This window comes from Pseudogymnoascus verrucosus (genome assembly GCF_001662655.1).
Source record: "Pseudogymnoascus verrucosus strain UAMH 10579 unplaced genomic scaffold scaffold_15, whole genome shotgun sequence".
In the NCBI taxonomy this organism is placed as follows: domain Eukaryota; kingdom Fungi; phylum Ascomycota; class Leotiomycetes; order Thelebolales; family Thelebolaceae; genus Pseudogymnoascus; species Pseudogymnoascus verrucosus.
Genome location: NW_017263666.1, coordinates 274,716 through 289,989, shown reverse-complemented (window position 1 = coordinate 289,989; position 15,274 = coordinate 274,716). Strand labels below are relative to the sequence as shown.

Below are 15,274 nucleotides of genomic sequence, written 5' to 3'. Positions count from 1 at the left end.
AGTGAGAGCGGAGGTAATTAATTTTTACCGCGATTAAACGTAATATCCAGGAAACATTAATTTGCATCATAATTGCATTCTCATCCTATTCACAAACCAAATATATTATAAACTCCGAACAGTGAATTATAATAGTACATAATAGCCTCTAATTTAATTATAGTTCTGTTTTAATCATTGCATTGGTATCTCATTAACTGTCAATCAACGCCTGCTCTCGTCATATGCTATCGCTGGTTTCCGCCCGGCTATATAAATGCATGCAAAATGAACCCTAATATTCAATAATCCTCGTCTACACACAAGCCCTCCTCTAATAAGGGCTTCGACTATTCGACGCGCTGGTAAAACATGATATATGAATTACTGGTTTGGGTTAATGCGGCATCAATAGTACGAATTCTTCGATCGCTGAATTCCCACCATTGGCTCGTGCGCTCTCGATCTCTGACCAAAGTAATATAATGACCAGAGTGCAAATTGTCACCCAAATGTTGCACCACGGCATAACAACGGTAATGTGTGGCAGATCTCTTGCCAAGCCTGTCTCTGCCGGCATCTGGGACGTCGTAATAGTAGTCGTCCATATCCAGGTCATCCAGAGGGAACGTGACAAGCGCATTGTTCCTCCGAATATCCGCCGTATGGCGGACAAGAACGAGAATAAGGGTATCCGGAAGCCTAGTAATCACTTCCGTCACCGACCTTCGTGTCTTGCGGCCATGAATGGCGAAACATTTGTCGCATTTCACATCATCATAAACCTCCTTCACTTTCCCTTCCTTGCTAAACCTTCGGCTCAGCAAATCTGACAATTTCGACTCTCGTCCGTCTGGGATGCTGACGTTCAGGTATGGAGAGTTGTCACTGTGGTTAGTTGTCTTCCAGCCACATTCTTGGCATTTGAAAATCTTCATCGTGCAAAGGAGGAGTTTGTCAGTGATCGGCGATTGGTGTGCAGCCGCATATCTTAGCCGATGAAACTTAATTTCTGCTGCATGGCCTTCGTTTCTTATTTGCTGCTCCTGAGCCGTTGTTAAGGCCGCAGGTTCGGGCCTATCTCGTCCAGGATTCGTTTCATCTTCAATTATATTTAGAAGGAAGTCAAGAAACTCTTGGGCATCTTGTTGGTTCGGGCCGCCGAAAAGAACCCTGGAATTCGAATGCCCACGGTTGCAAATTCTATATATATAATTCTATCGAAGGTTAGAATTAAACAGAGAACGAGAATGTAAAGGACAAACGTACCCTGAGTGTCTGAGGTTTTACAAAGTTATATTGACCGCTCCAGAGATGTCGTATCAAGAAGGCAAGGTTTCTGACCATCAACTGTGGTGGGTCACTTACTTCCCCCTTTTTCCGAGGAGGTGCCCCAGCCTTGTCTATCGAGCCGTCTAGAAGATATGTTACAAACCATGGAGTCGCACTGAAGGCTTGCAAGATAGAATTCATGTAACAAGTGTTACCGAAATTATCAAGGCCAGTTCTGCCGCTTGCTGAAACTGAAGGAGAGATAGAATCAACCTCAGACAATCCCCAACTGGATTTTTGGGGAGCGGAAACAGAAGATGAGACACTCTCCGAGACACCATGATAGCTTCGTTTGGACAAGGCGAGGGCAGGACGTGCTGGTTCCCTGAATTCCAAAGAATTAAGCTCAGCCTCATGCGCATCAACATATGAATAGTCAGTCATGCTGTTTTCGACAATACTTTTGTTTTGGGAAGCTCTGGCCGTATTTTCGAAGGTATCGATATCTGGGAAACGACCGGCAAAGTCATCTGACGGTTCCATGAGTTTTTTCTGCCACTTCGATTCTTCATCTTGTGTAAGTGGCCTTGATTGATACTGCTTTTCTAAACTTAAAGAAGTTGATGTAGCCCGCATAGGTGAATCATGGTGAGGAATTGGAGGTGTGACAGCTTGTAAAGTGTCCGAAGTAGCCAAAGCGCCAGGTCCCATTAATTGCACCCATGAATCTAACCCACCCACCAATAGCTTAGGTGGACATTTTAACTTTTTATTGTAATCATATTCGAAAATAGCTTTGCTGAAGTCTCGTAATGGGATCTCTTCCACATTGCTCGTTTCGTCAGCGTAGAGGTTTGAAGACGATGACTGGTCATAATATACAACGAAGTCATAGTCCTGACGCTTTCGAAACAAATCTGCTTCATTGTCAGGCGAAACAACGAGCCTTTCTTCCAATTGGCTTGCCGACATATCCTCTACCAAAGCGATAGGTTCAATGCACAGAATAGACTGTGACATGATATGGCCGCTGTCGAATGCTGAACGTGAGCGAATGTCGACAAATAGTATTCGACATTGCTTCATATAATTGACAAGATCATCCGCTACCACAGTGGTCGAATTAAACAATTTACGGTCCAAAGGCGGCCTTGGGGAGGATGATTTCTGACCATTAGGAAGCGTATCAGTGGACACACTAGGGGTTGTGCGGGTTGAAAGGCTCGTTGTTGGTGCAGTGGCAGGCTTGCGTGGTTCACTCAAGCTTGGCCTTGGGGCAATCCTGGGGGGTGGAAAACTTCGTGCATCGAGACTCGTACGGTCAGGGCTGTAGATAGCATCCGGCGGTCTAGGCATATCGGGAATCAGAACATCCATAGCCAACTTTGAAGGTCGGGGTGGCCCCGACGAAGCCTTCGGCATATCGCGAGGTCCAGACGGTCTGTCCAGAGACTTGCTTGACTGTACTGCTGACCGCCCATCAAAGCCCTCTGCGCCTGTCTTCACAAACGGTCGTGTTGGGTATGCCTTTGATCGTTGATCTTGGCTCTGCGTATCAACCGCGCGCAATCTAGCAAAGCGGCTCTCGAGGTCTTCGTTATGAAGATTCGGGGCTCGCTTGATTTGCTCGCTTTGCGACCGTTGGTGATTGCCGATTGCCTTTCCGAGCAAGGCATTTGGTTTGGGATGAACCGCGGGTTTTGTACGCGCAGGGCTCTTATTGTCTCCGCCGGATGGGCGTTTCACGGCTTGGGCGTCATTTTTGGGAACAACGGGAGGCTCCCGTGAATGCGCATCTTCACGAGCGATCCCATTTGAAACTACATTCACGGACCCAGGTCGAATACCACTTTCGGCATTGTTTTTTTTAATTACCACCTTGACCTCTTCGAAGCGGGTATACTGGGAATATATCCTTTTCTGCAGTGCACTATAGAGACGATGGAGCTCGCCACGGTCTGCCTTCAAATCGGGATATTCTTTGTGCCTCGGTATAATGTCGATGGCAATAATCGAGGCCTTTATGTAGTCCTGCAAGGCCAGATCTGGTCGGCGAAAGTCGATGTGAGTATCGGCTTGTTTAGAGTATGATTCGGCATCGAGGACAAGTCGTCGTATTGGGGCGTGTACATTGACTTCGGGCTTCGCCTTTAGAAGGTCATCGATATGTTGGAACACTCGCGCAGGTAACTTCTTTCCATTGTCGCCAGCTGTGCCGTGGCCATTCGCATCCGACCCTCCCCCTTGAGGAGTTTGCCCGGCGCCATACATAGACAACGGCCTGTTTGATGAACGGCCCAGGATTGCACCCGTGCTCATTTCCAATCCAACTTCATTAATCTAAAAGACCTCGGCGCATATTGCACCTTGTCTGGGTTGCAGCAAACCTGCGGCCACAGTTGGTATGTAGGCAAGACTGAGCGATTTCACTTGGACCCTTCGTGATGACTGAAACAATGAGGCTCCAGTGTCCGAGTGGTTTCTATGTTGCGTGCTGCTGAGGTTCAGACTTTTGGTGAAAACTGCCTGTATTGGAGATATCGACTATGAAGTAGGGCCTTGGAATATCAAGGATTTGCATATACGCGTTTCTGATGACGAGTTCCAGCGGTGGAATTCGCGTTGCGCCACCATCGTGGTTGGCATCGGTGGTGAGCGGCCGCACAGCCGCGCGGAAAAAGGGTGGATCCTGGAATAAGCGCCTGGGCAAAGACAACCAGGTACCACTCACACGGCACGTGAATTCATCATCCTTCCTTACACATGCGTAGACATCCGGGGCGATTGGATGCTACATCGACTATATACAATCATTGATTTGTTAATGTACAGAATGAGGCTGATGTTGCAAGGATGAATCCCACTGCAGATTGGGAAAAGTTGGGGGAAAGGTACTATCGGAAGGTCCAACTCTACACGGAAGTGTTCGACCAGGACCTTGAGCTTGAGAATCACATTGTGACAGGAGCCCCCTATGGCGGAGCTATAGGTATGTTATTTTCAACTGCTCAGTTTTAGGGCATTTGCCTCCATACGGCTGGTTCTATTTGGCCCTTTATTGTCAAGACCACTTCAGCGTCCTTGGGCTGCTCGCCTGCAGTTTGGACAGCCGCGCGTCTTTCACCATACACTAACAATTATCACAGCTCTATACCGTGATGAGACAAAATTACATACTTTCCGTGGTAGTCAAGGTTCCAAATCAAGCATTGATGTGTATAGTTGTTCCGGAAAGCTCATTAGGCGCATCAACTGGGACAAAGGCTCAATCAAAGGCCTCGGGTGGTCGGAGGATGAGAAACTATTAGTAGTTACCCAGGATGGAACAGTTCGCTGTTACTACAACCTGCAAGGCGACTTCTCTCAGTTCTCGTTGGGTCACGGGGCGGAAGAATTTGGTGTAGTTGCTTGCCGGTAAGTGTGTCGATTAGGTGGCGTTGACGAAGGCTAAAGCTCAAGAAGTTTCTACTCCACCGGGTTCGTGGCTCTTCTATCAAACAATCATCTAATTTCCGTCTCTCGTTATGAGGAGCCACGGCCGAAACTCTTGGCCGTACCACCGGACGGGGTCGTCCACTCTTGGACCCTGGTACCACCGGCATATACGCTATCTCGCTCAGTAGAAGTTTTACTGGCTATAGGCGAAACGATATATGTGGTGGATGCCACTGAATCTGAAGATCGAATGCTTGATATTGGTCCATTTATCCATATAAGCGTATCACCAAACGGAAAGTTTGCAGCCTTATACACAGAAAGCGGTAAGGCATACGTTATCACCAGCGATTTCCAAAACCGATTGAGTGAGCATGACTCGAAGGCAAAGACACTCCCAGTGGATCTTCTGTGGTGTGGAAATGATGCTGTGGTTATTGCTTGGGAAGATGAAGTCCATCTAATAGGGCCAAACGGCTCAGCTGCAAAGTTTTTTTACGACGGCCGTGTTCACGCAATAGCCGGTATTTATAATCCCATACTCCGAATTTTGTGACGACGCCTAACTAATATATCCAGACCACGATGGTGTTCGTTTGATAACAAACGATGTATGCGACTTCCTCCAGAAAGTACCTGAAGTTACAGACGAGGTTTTCCGATTTGGAACTGTATCCCCCGCGTCAATCTTACTCGACGCCGTCCAACAATTAGAAAACGAATCACCAAAAGCAGACGACAATATACAACTCATTAAGCCCAACCTTGTAGAGGCTGTCGATGCATGCGTAAGGAGCCTGAACTGGCCATCCATTCCGTTGTTGGCTAACGCATTTTACAGGTTAAAGCTTCTGGGCATGAATTTAGCATTCACTGGCAAAAGCAGCTTTTACGGGCTGCATCGTTTGGAAAATCGGTCGTTGATATTTACAACTCCGATGAATTCGTCGAAATGTGCGAGATCCTCCGGGTCCTTAACGCTGTACGATTCTACTCGGTGGGGCTTCCATTATCCTATGAACAGTTCCTCCGCCTCACGCCGGAGAAACTTATTGAGCGACTCATCAATCGCCGAGAGTATCTTCTAGCGTTACGTATATCGTCGTACCTTCGTCTCCCCACCGACCGTATCTACGTGCATTGGGCGAGCCAAAAAGTCCGCGTATCCTCCGAAGACGAAGCTACCATCTGCCGCCTCATTGTAGAGAAGCTGGCCAACAAGCGCGGCATTTCGTTTGAGGAGATCGCACGCGCTGCCTATGATGAAGGCCGGGGCCGTCTTGCCACAGAATTACTAAATTACGAGCCACGCGCTGGCAAACAGGTCCCTCTTCTTCTCAGCATGGAAGAAGACGAAATCGCACTCGACAAGGCGATCGAAAGCGGTGATTCGGACCTGATATTCTTTGTCCTTCTCCAGCTTAAGAATAAGCTGCCACTAGCTTCTTTCTTCCGTGTCATCAGTTCTCGGCCAATAGCAACGGCGTTGATTGAGAGCTCTGCAAAAGGAGACGACATGGAACTACTAAAGGACCTGTACTATCAAGATGACCGTCGGACTGATGGCGCACACGTCTTTGTTCACGATGCTCTCGCTCAGCGTGACGCACGAGGGGCTATTGATAAGCTTACCCTGGCTGGCAAGTTGCTGAGTGACTCCAAGGACACGGTATTCGATCTCAAGTCGATACAAGAGGCACAGACCCTTTTGAAGATGCAGGAGGCATTCGACCGCGATCTTGAAGAGACTTATACGGGGCTATCAGTTAACGAGACCGTGTTTAGACTGCTACGATCCGGTTATTCCAGCCGCGCAAAGAAAGTGCAAGCTGAATTTAAACTGGGCGAGAAGACTTTCTGGTGGATAAGGCTGCGTGCACATATCGCTTCCCGTGCATGGTCGGAAATCGAGACCCTCTCGAGCACTCGAAAATCACCAATTGGATGGACACCATTCTTCAACTCTCTATTGTCGGCTGGCAATCCGAAGTTGGCATCTGTTTTTATCCCAAAGTGCACGGGGATAACTAGCGCAGAACGTATTGAGATGTGGACAAAGTGTGGTATGATTAAGCAGGCAGCAGAAGAAGCGTTTAAGACGAAAGACTTGAAGATATTGGAGGACCTGCGTGGAAAGGCGAGTAGGCCAGGCGATGCCACAGAAGTAGAGCGACTGATTGCCCAACTGAAGAGGTGATTCCCCTGGTGCACCTGGGTATATTTGGAATCACTATCTTTTCGAGGTCGTACTAGGCGGAAGACGCCCAAACATATTTCGTAGCCTTGGCAGACATAATATTCTAATTTCGAATCTGTTGCACGGAGTTAAATATAAACATATACTCAGACGAGCAGCAACTAAACTCATTGGCACGCCCATTACATTTCAAATTTCCACGTAGAACGTATTGGACGAGTATGCACAGCTGGTTCGTGCAGTTATAGGCAGCCACATAAAAATTGTCACATGAATGATCGCCATGTGGGGGTCTCAGATCGACTGGCTGACGCGGTTCTATCGATCTCGATCGGCAGCGATCTGGCGAAGTATGATATCATCCTTGAAAAGCCCCCTAGAACCACCAATTTACCCACCAGTTCCTACTAGACTTGCACTAGCAACACTCTAAACAACGAACGATGCGGCGAACCCAAGAGCGCTCCGCTATATGGTTCGCCGAAAGGATGGGGCGACCTGATCGGGGTGGTAAGTTCTCGCCGAGATGTGGAGGACGATACGCAACCAGGTACTAGTCAGGTTGGTGGAGGAGAGATATGTAGTTCTAGTGGGGTTGACTCCATTTAAGTGGTTATGATGTCGACTGATGTCCATAACGACACACGCTTGCGCAACATCTACGGGATGTGGGGTGAATGGCAAAGATGCTCTTACTCTATTCCTTACATGAGAGGGAAGGAGCATCTTTTTAATAAACCCTTTTGCACTCCACCATCACTCTTGCCAACGAAGCCCTTGCATGATTAAACAAAACGCATGTGCACAAAATATCTATCAGTCGTCAATTACCATTATCGTTGCATCATCGCCTGAACAAATACCTCTTAAATCCTCATTACGACCACATCGACTCACCTCCTCACACCACCCCCAACTATGGGTTTCAAGTCCGGCATCGCCCTCAAAAGCGTCCAGTGGGTCATCCGTGCAGTGCAATTCTGCGCCTCGGCCATCGTCCTTGGGATATACTCCTACTACCTCGCAACACTCTCCAACCACTCCCTACCTATCTCTGGCTACCTGCGCTCCGTCGAGGGCATCTCTGGTGCTTGCGTGGTCTACACAGGTGCCTCGCTCGTCTTCCTGTGGTTCCTCGGCGGCTTCCGCTGGTTCGCCTTCCTCGCTGTCATCCTTGACATCGCCTTCGTTGGTGCCTTCGCCTACATCGCCTGGGAGACACGACATGGCGTCACGAGCTGCACTGGGCAAGTAGTGACACCCTTCGGCAACGGTGACGCCAACAGCAAGCCTCCCGGCGGCAAGGGCGGCGTCACAGCCCTCCCGGAGCTCGGGTCCGTTTGCCGGCTGGAGAAGGTCGCCTTCGCTGTGTCGATTGTCGCGATTGGCTTCTTCCTGCTCAGCGCATTCGCCGAGATCCTGCTATGGAAGCACCACAAGCGTGAGAAGCGATTCGGGCCATCCCCAGCGAACAACTACACGGCTGGGTCAGCGCCGGTGAAGTGGAAGTTCTGGAAGCTTGGGAATAACAAGAAAGACGCGAATGCAGGACGCGATATGAACCCGCCATATGAGCCACCGGTGTTTCCGATGAGCGCGAAGCCGGCGAATACGTATATGAATGAGGCAAATCCAGGAGGGACGGGAGGCTATGGCTATAGTCGGACGGGGAAAGCGGATTATGCAAAGGAGCAGGGTTTATATGGCCAACAGGAGCAGGCTTCCGGGGTCGCAGGAACACCAGGACAGTATTAGAGGGACGGCTGATCAAGTTACGAATTGAGAGGCGAGAGGCCTGTATTTAATTCTAGACGTGTCACGGTAGCACCTTTGTAATACTCGAGTAATAGAACATTATTTTCTTCCATGTTTACGTGAGCCTTTGCCATCTCTTGAGAATTTATATGTATACTCCGTATATAATAGCCCCCGACTGGAAGTACTATCGGCCGTTCCGATGACCGAGCTCGACGATTCAGATTGCGCGTGTCCCACCCCTCCCAAATCCCGAAATCGCCACTACGAACGACCTTGCGACTACAGTATGTACTAGTATATTGAAAAGTACTTCATGGCGTCAACTGCCAACCTCCCCGAAAGCACATATGTTCTAGTAAAGTTCGGCGGTAACTTGGCAACATAGCCGTCGTCCTCGCGAACATAATTTAACGTATCCCGTTCTGTTCAGAGTAGGATTTGGTTTGGTTTGTTTGAACGCTTTTGAGCCTATACCTAAGTCACTTCGACAGACCTGGTGGTGGACGTTTTGGAGAGCCGCTCGTTTTGGCAAGTACCAACTATGTTTACTCATGCGACCCCGTCATCTTCAACTCTGGCAACGACGACCTCTCCGTCCTCCACATCATCTCCCTCACGATCCAGCCGTCTTCGTGGCCTAAGCTATCTCCGAAACTACACCCATAACCACCTCTACGCACGAGACAGTCCGTCGACATCATCACCTGGCACAAGATCTGAATCGCCGTTGACTCGAGCTACCAGCAACCCCTCCCCGCCCTCAGCCTCATTTGATCCTGCCGATTTCGAGCAGTTGGCGCCAGTTGTGACTTCCGACGGCCTTTCAACCCAGCCCACAACGACAGTCGAGTCACCTACAATACAAATCTCTCCCGATACGGCCTTTGCAAGAAGTGGTTGGCCTACAACAGTAGGCGGCCAAAGTGTGGCCTCTTCTATACTTCACCGCGAACCGGGAGTGAATCAAGAAGAGCCACCCATGGCGCGGACACGCTCTGGCAGCGCCGCAATGCGAGAAGCGGGGTCTGATATCTCACAAATGAACGGGGGCCCAGACCCGCATCTTCACGGCTCCCCGCCTCCGTCGGGACCTTTGCATGGCCCGGAGAGCAAGCCTACGATACGGTTTTCCCAGCATCAAGACGCTCGCGCCCCGAGACCCTCGTTGATATTCAGCCCTATGGGCCGCACACTGCCAACAGGGAAGGAGATTATACGCGTGGGGAGGTACTCAGAACGAGAGACACAGCCTAATCAACCTGCCAATCTGTCGACTGCTGCCCCTGTTGGCTTTAAGTCCAAGGTAGTCAGCCGCAGGCACTGTGAGTTCTGGGCACAAGATGGTGAATGGTTTATAAAAGACGTCAAGAGCTCGTCGGGAACGTTCCTGAACCATGTCAGGTTGAGCTCTCCAGGCACGGAGAGCAAGCCGTTTCCAGTGAAAAATGGGGATATTGTTCAGTTGGGGATCGATTTCAAGGGCGGCGAGGAAATGATATTCAGATGCGTGAAGATTCGCATTGAAGTTAACAGGGCATGGCAGACCGGAATAAACAGCTTCAAGTTTGTCACACACATGGCGGAACAAAGGACTACAGCTAACATATAAACAGTGTTGCATCCCACCAACGCCTCCGAAACATGGCGAAACAGATACAGTCTACAACTGGAACGTCCTCTCAGGACTGTTCCATCTGCTTAGGCGCAGTTGCTGTAAGTTTATGTCTCGAGTTAAATCTACCAGATTTCTGACTCCTACACTAGCCCTGCCAATCCCTCTTTGTTGCGCCATGCTCGCACACGTGGCACTACAAATGCGTCCGGCGAATTATTAATGGCCCGCATTGGCCTCACTTCGTGTGTCCCAACTGTCGAGCAGTTGCTGACCTCGACGCGGACGTGGACGAACCGACAGAAGGCGAGTGGGAGGAGCTGAAACCATCAGATGTAGATGTGGAGGCCGATACTACACGCCAACGCCAGGTTTCTTCAGAGGAGGATGAAGTACCCCAACCAATTTCTCCCCCGGACATTCCTGAGCCCCGAAATTTGGGTCAAGTACCGACGACCCACGTTGAGCCAGTTTCGAGTAGTTCACCGAGTGGTTATTCATCGGAAGAACTCATGGCTAATCTTGAAATCAACGACCGGGGTAGAGAGAGCGAAGCTAGAAGCGAACAATCCGGATTGAGCGCCCCGATTGATATTGCAAGATCGAACCGGTCGGGTTCAAAACGTGGCAGCGACGAAAGTGGAGATCGACGAACGCCAAGCCCAGGACATCGAAGTCCGGATGTCTTGTCGGGGGCTGACGGACCCATGACTCCCCGTAATGATGCGGGACCATTTATTTTTGATGGAAGTGGTGGACACAGAGTTACAGCTCAGGCAGCTACCCCCAATATGGGCGCAGTTGTGGAGTCGATGCCTCCATCGCCATAGCTGACACGATAATCCATGGAGGAATACACGAAATTATCCTACAGTTCACTGCACTACACAGGAACAGATACTGTGAAACATTACAACACTCTTGATAACGACCATTACGTTCAATACAAATCGCAACAAGGTATAGAAGCATTACAATGCCATTGGAGGCTATGTGGGAGGACTTTGAACCGCACCGAACGCAGCGTACATAATATCATTTGCAAGGGTCGGAATAGGCGTTTCTGGTACATGGCTGGGACGGACAGGCGTGAGCAAATGCAGGGCCAATAGTTCTGTTCGATTTTATGTTTTCAGGGGCGGTATTATGGGCTGGAGTTAGATTTTGCATAGCGCTAAATACCAATCAACAGTTTTGAGTTTGAATGTCACTGGGCCTATGCTGCCACATACAGTCCACCAACTGAGTAGCATCACATACGACCATAGACTCAAGAGAATTGGGCATCCCGTCCGCTCTGCCATACACAAGCTTGTAATAGAGGGTTTTAGCAACCGGTCCTACCTTCTAACAGACCATTACCTAAAGTAGTAAGTGCTAAGGTGCCAATTAGGGGTTGTATAGGCAGGGAGTCGTACCTATCTTTAAGGAAGGCGCGTCTCTCCTAAGCAAAGACCCAGTCGCGATTTCTACCATTAGCTGTAATTGTGAACATGCAGCAAGACAGAAGGCGATTCGAGGGCGTGTGGATTGATCAGAGAGGATACAGATCCCATTATAGTGATTATTGTAACGTGAGTGCAACTGTGGAGTCACTGTTGCGGAGACGCGGGGTAGACCCCTCATAGAGTCTATAGTACAAATCCCGTTCTGACTGCGCACGCGACTTTGCCCGCATCTACAATTTAATCACCTAAACCTAATATGCCCTTATTCCTATTACTCCTATCTAGCACCCTTAAATAGGCATAAGGGTTAGACGTTTAACTTTATAAGCCCTTACCCTAAGACTATTTCTGTTACTAAATTTAGTTTATAGCAAACAGTAAGATAAGTGCTAGCAATAGCTAGGTTAATTAATACAAATTTAACTAAAATCTAATAAGTAACTCCATAAAGCTTCGTCGTCGGCTGCAAGCCATGGATATTCACTAGATACTACTGTTCCTGCACTTGTCCGTCCTGTTGAAACTGTCTCAAAATCAAACTCAAGCTCTCGCTCAGTTGAATCTACCATCATAGGGGCCGGATCTTGGTAATAATCCCCGCTTTCAAATTGAGTTGGAATAGAATCGGGAGTTCTAAGTGGACCGGGCATAGACTCCACGGGTTCTGCACCGGCATGTCCTTTCTGTTGAGCTAGAAGTCTGCAGCGGTGAGAATTCCACCTATCCAGAACTCTACGCACCATCTTAGCGCATTGGTCTGCAGACCTGAGATCAATCTGCTGAAAGACATCAATACTGAGCTCACACAGCTCAGCCACGCTGAGGTTACTCTCTAGTAAAGGCTCGTCTACGAGCTTTATAAGCAATGTGAGCGTGGCCTGCAGACAATAGAAGCAGTAGTAAGTCCATTTCCGTAAATCTGGGACCGCCTTAAAGGAGCTGTAAATGTGGCGGACCATGTCGCTTGCCGCCTGCTCACCTTTGGCTTCTGATGCGATGGAAACCTTGTCACGTGTGGTCTTCTCCGCTTCCTGAAGGGAAGTTCTGTGCAAAATCATGACTGCCATGTTATAGTCTTGCGTTACTGTTAGCTAATGATTATCCTGATGCTAGTATGTGTTGGTAGTAAGTGAGAACAGTATTAGACTTACGGACTCTTAAGCTACTCTTTTGTCTAGATGTCCAACTTGAAAGTGTTTCTGGCGAGTAGTTTTGGTCTGTAAGATAGTCTCGAAATCGCAAGTGACTCGGGAGAGACTCTCGCCATTGTAACAACTGGCTATCGAAGCTATCAATTCGGTCCCACTTTAATGGAGGGGTGGTGATTGTTGTCTTCGATCCATCAAGCTATCATGGGCTGTTAGAAAAGCGACGAACTCTCGCCCTGAACTCATGACTAGGAGGACCAAAGGCCTGGATATGGTAACTAACGAAAGTCATAATATCCCTCGTTATCTGAGCAATTCCAGTAAGATACTTAATGAACACCGTTTTAGAAGTGGCAAGGTCTCCGAGCAATGCCTATTACTCGTCAGCAAGTGGTAACAACACCTGTGCACCTCCTTGTACTAATACTTACGGCATCGTTTTCGATTCTCTGAGAGAGGAAAGGAACGTTGGCGTCGCAGCTCCTCAGGGACATCGGGCGCCCAGAATCTAAGCTCAGCTCCACCTCTTGCACATAAACCATGCACCAGGTACGTTTCGCCTCGTCTAGATACGTCCCACTCGGACTTTGACCTTGACCTGCTATGTTCAATCCGATCGAGAATGCCATTCGAGTTGCAAGACCGATGAGATTATACGCCACTAACGATTCTCAGTACCAGAAACAAAGCTGAGGTTATTGAGGGATTACAATTTGGTTTGATGACGTGCTGGGCATAAGCTCCCTATAAACACAGATGCATATGCTTCTGTCAGACGCGAAGTCGAGATGCGACCTACCATAAACATTGCAGCCTGTACCAGCTCTAGATTTACGGCATCGAACAGACGTCCGATGATTTCCTGAGCCTCTGAAAAGTACCAAGCTGCCCAAGATGAGCTGTCCTCTTCGCCGGAGGAGTATAACGCCCCAAGGGCAAGAACAGCATAGAGGAGGCAGAATGACTGCTGTTGGACCTGATCGTCGTTATGGTGTCCGAAGCGACGGTTGCTGCTAAATAATTCTCTCCAACGTGCATATTTCGCTCGAAAGCTTGACATGTCAAAGACCGGAAAGTATATATGGATTGTGGTAAGAAAGCTCTCAATGTGCCTATCAGCTACATCCCTTTGAAGCGTTCGGTATCGTCTGTTAGAAGCGGTAAGTGGTACAACATAGTCACACACCTCGACCAGCCTCTCAGGGTTGGCCAGACCGACGCTTGTTCTTGAGATCGGATTCACGCTCAGGGATTCATCGCGGGGTTGTGGTAGAGTAGCTAATCCATTATTGTCCAGCTGTCCAAGTCGCTTATTTATAGATGTGGCCAATGTTAGGTTCGATGTGCGGCCTTGAGAGAAGAGTCAACATACAATGACCGAGAAGGCTTTAGATAGTGCTCTTACCATAATATTCTGGACATCCGGTCTGCTGATTGAGCTCCGTTATAGACGGTGTCGAGGGCTTCCCAATTGCGGCGCCCAAGACTGATAGGTTTTAATTAGCAAGATACAACATCAAAGGGATCAAAATGCACCCCCCCTTCATGAAGCAGTTGCTCACCTTCTCGAACAGTTCCCCACGATTGCTCTGAAAGTTGTTGGCGTGCTTCCAATCTAGAAAGCCTGTCTAAAGCTTGGTTTAACTTTCTGCACGCGCGTTCGGTTAATCCTGTTAAATTGTCTGTCTTGCTCACCGGGAATCGTACTCAGCTAGGTGGTCATTCTGGTCAGTTCGAGCGACAGCGAGACTGCACTCAATGTTCTTATTCCGGCATCCACGGCAAGGTCTACAGCCGTCACACTATAAATGTTAGATATGTTTGGCCTTAATTTGAGTTTCTAATCTGGAACCACCTTGATGCGTTTCTCTCTACAGTTCTGACAAGCTTCTAGAGTCTTGTTGCGCGGTTTCCTTATCCGACGTGGCTCGATTCTCTTGGCCATTGGTATCAGTAATCTGGTCGCGAGCTGATCATCGGGTGCTCCGTGATTAGGGATGTGCGGAATGCTAGTCATCGCGGGTGCTCCGTCTGCCAGCGAATATTTTGGTGAAGATTTCTGAACAAAGAGGGCAGAATGATTTACTGATTAGAGTTTGCCTGTAGAGTATCACGCGAGGATGACTCTAGACAGGAGCTAACTTTATGATGTTAAGGGAAGTGCATGAAGAAAGACAGGGCGAGAAAGGCGGGGACCGACCCCGTAGAAAATGGGTGGGGTAGGCCGTATTGATTTAGCGAAAGTGGCGGTTTTTCCCACCATTACCTACTAACTAAAGTAGAGTATGAGGTGCGAAGCATGACATCGGATGCACAATTCCACATGTCTCGTTGCAGGTGAGCGGAGGTTCGCGGACAAAGAATGAATGGACTATCAAGCTAAGTTTTTTTTTTGGCTTTTCTTATTATTACGATGTGCTATTTG

General features: G+C 48.7%; 5 protein-coding genes across 5 annotated transcripts; 3 read left to right on the top strand and 2 right to left on the bottom strand.

Moving 5' to 3' along the window:
- Positions 1–112: 112 nt before the first annotated feature.
- On the bottom strand, positions 113–3,881 carry DOA4 (ubiquitin-specific protease doa4). The gene is made up of 2 exons (XM_018274502.2): positions 1,249–3,881; positions 113–1,196 (listed from the first exon to the last, which is right to left on the bottom strand). Exons 1-2 carry the CDS (start codon positions 3,568–3,570, stop codon positions 330–332), a joined length of 3,189 nt encoding a protein of 1,062 aa, XP_018131536.1. The 5' UTR covers positions 3,571–3,881; the 3' UTR covers positions 113–329.
- Positions 3,882–3,937: 56 nt separating this feature from the next.
- Positions 3,938–7,149, top strand: VE01_05035 (uncharacterized protein). The gene is made up of 5 exons (XM_059463664.1): positions 3,938–4,240; positions 4,398–4,665; positions 4,714–5,210; positions 5,266–5,474; positions 5,528–7,149. The coding sequence occupies exons 1-5, from the start codon at positions 4,105–4,107 to the stop codon at positions 6,881–6,883; spliced, it is 2,466 nt and encodes an 821-aa protein (XP_059319794.1). The 5' UTR covers positions 3,938–4,104; the 3' UTR covers positions 6,884–7,149.
- A 42-nt stretch (positions 7,150–7,191) lies between these two features.
- Positions 7,192–8,736, top strand: VE01_05034 (uncharacterized protein). Its single transcript, XM_018274500.2, has one exon. The coding sequence runs from the start codon at positions 7,802–7,804 to the stop codon at positions 8,636–8,638; it is 837 nt and encodes a 278-aa protein (XP_018131538.1). The 5' UTR covers positions 7,192–7,801; the 3' UTR covers positions 8,639–8,736.
- A 166-nt stretch (positions 8,737–8,902) lies between these two features.
- Positions 8,903–11,592, top strand: VE01_05033 (uncharacterized protein). Its single transcript, XM_018274499.2, has 3 exons — positions 8,903–10,204; positions 10,255–10,354; positions 10,406–11,592. The coding sequence occupies exons 1-3, from the start codon at positions 9,183–9,185 to the stop codon at positions 11,081–11,083; spliced, it is 1,800 nt and encodes a 599-aa protein (XP_018131531.1). The 5' UTR covers positions 8,903–9,182; the 3' UTR covers positions 11,084–11,592.
- Positions 11,593–12,269: 677 nt separating this feature from the next.
- On the bottom strand, positions 12,270–14,866 carry VE01_05032 (uncharacterized protein; the record flags this gene model as incomplete). The annotated part of the gene is made up of 11 exons (XM_018274498.1): positions 12,270–12,392; positions 12,442–12,776; positions 12,853–13,048; positions 13,079–13,222; positions 13,281–13,510; positions 13,560–13,593; positions 13,649–14,199; positions 14,255–14,335; positions 14,412–14,473; positions 14,545–14,651; positions 14,705–14,866. 11 exons carry the CDS (start codon positions 14,864–14,866, stop codon positions 12,270–12,272), a joined length of 2,025 nt encoding a protein of 674 aa, XP_018131532.1.
- Between the last annotated feature and the right edge of the window lie 408 nt (positions 14,867–15,274).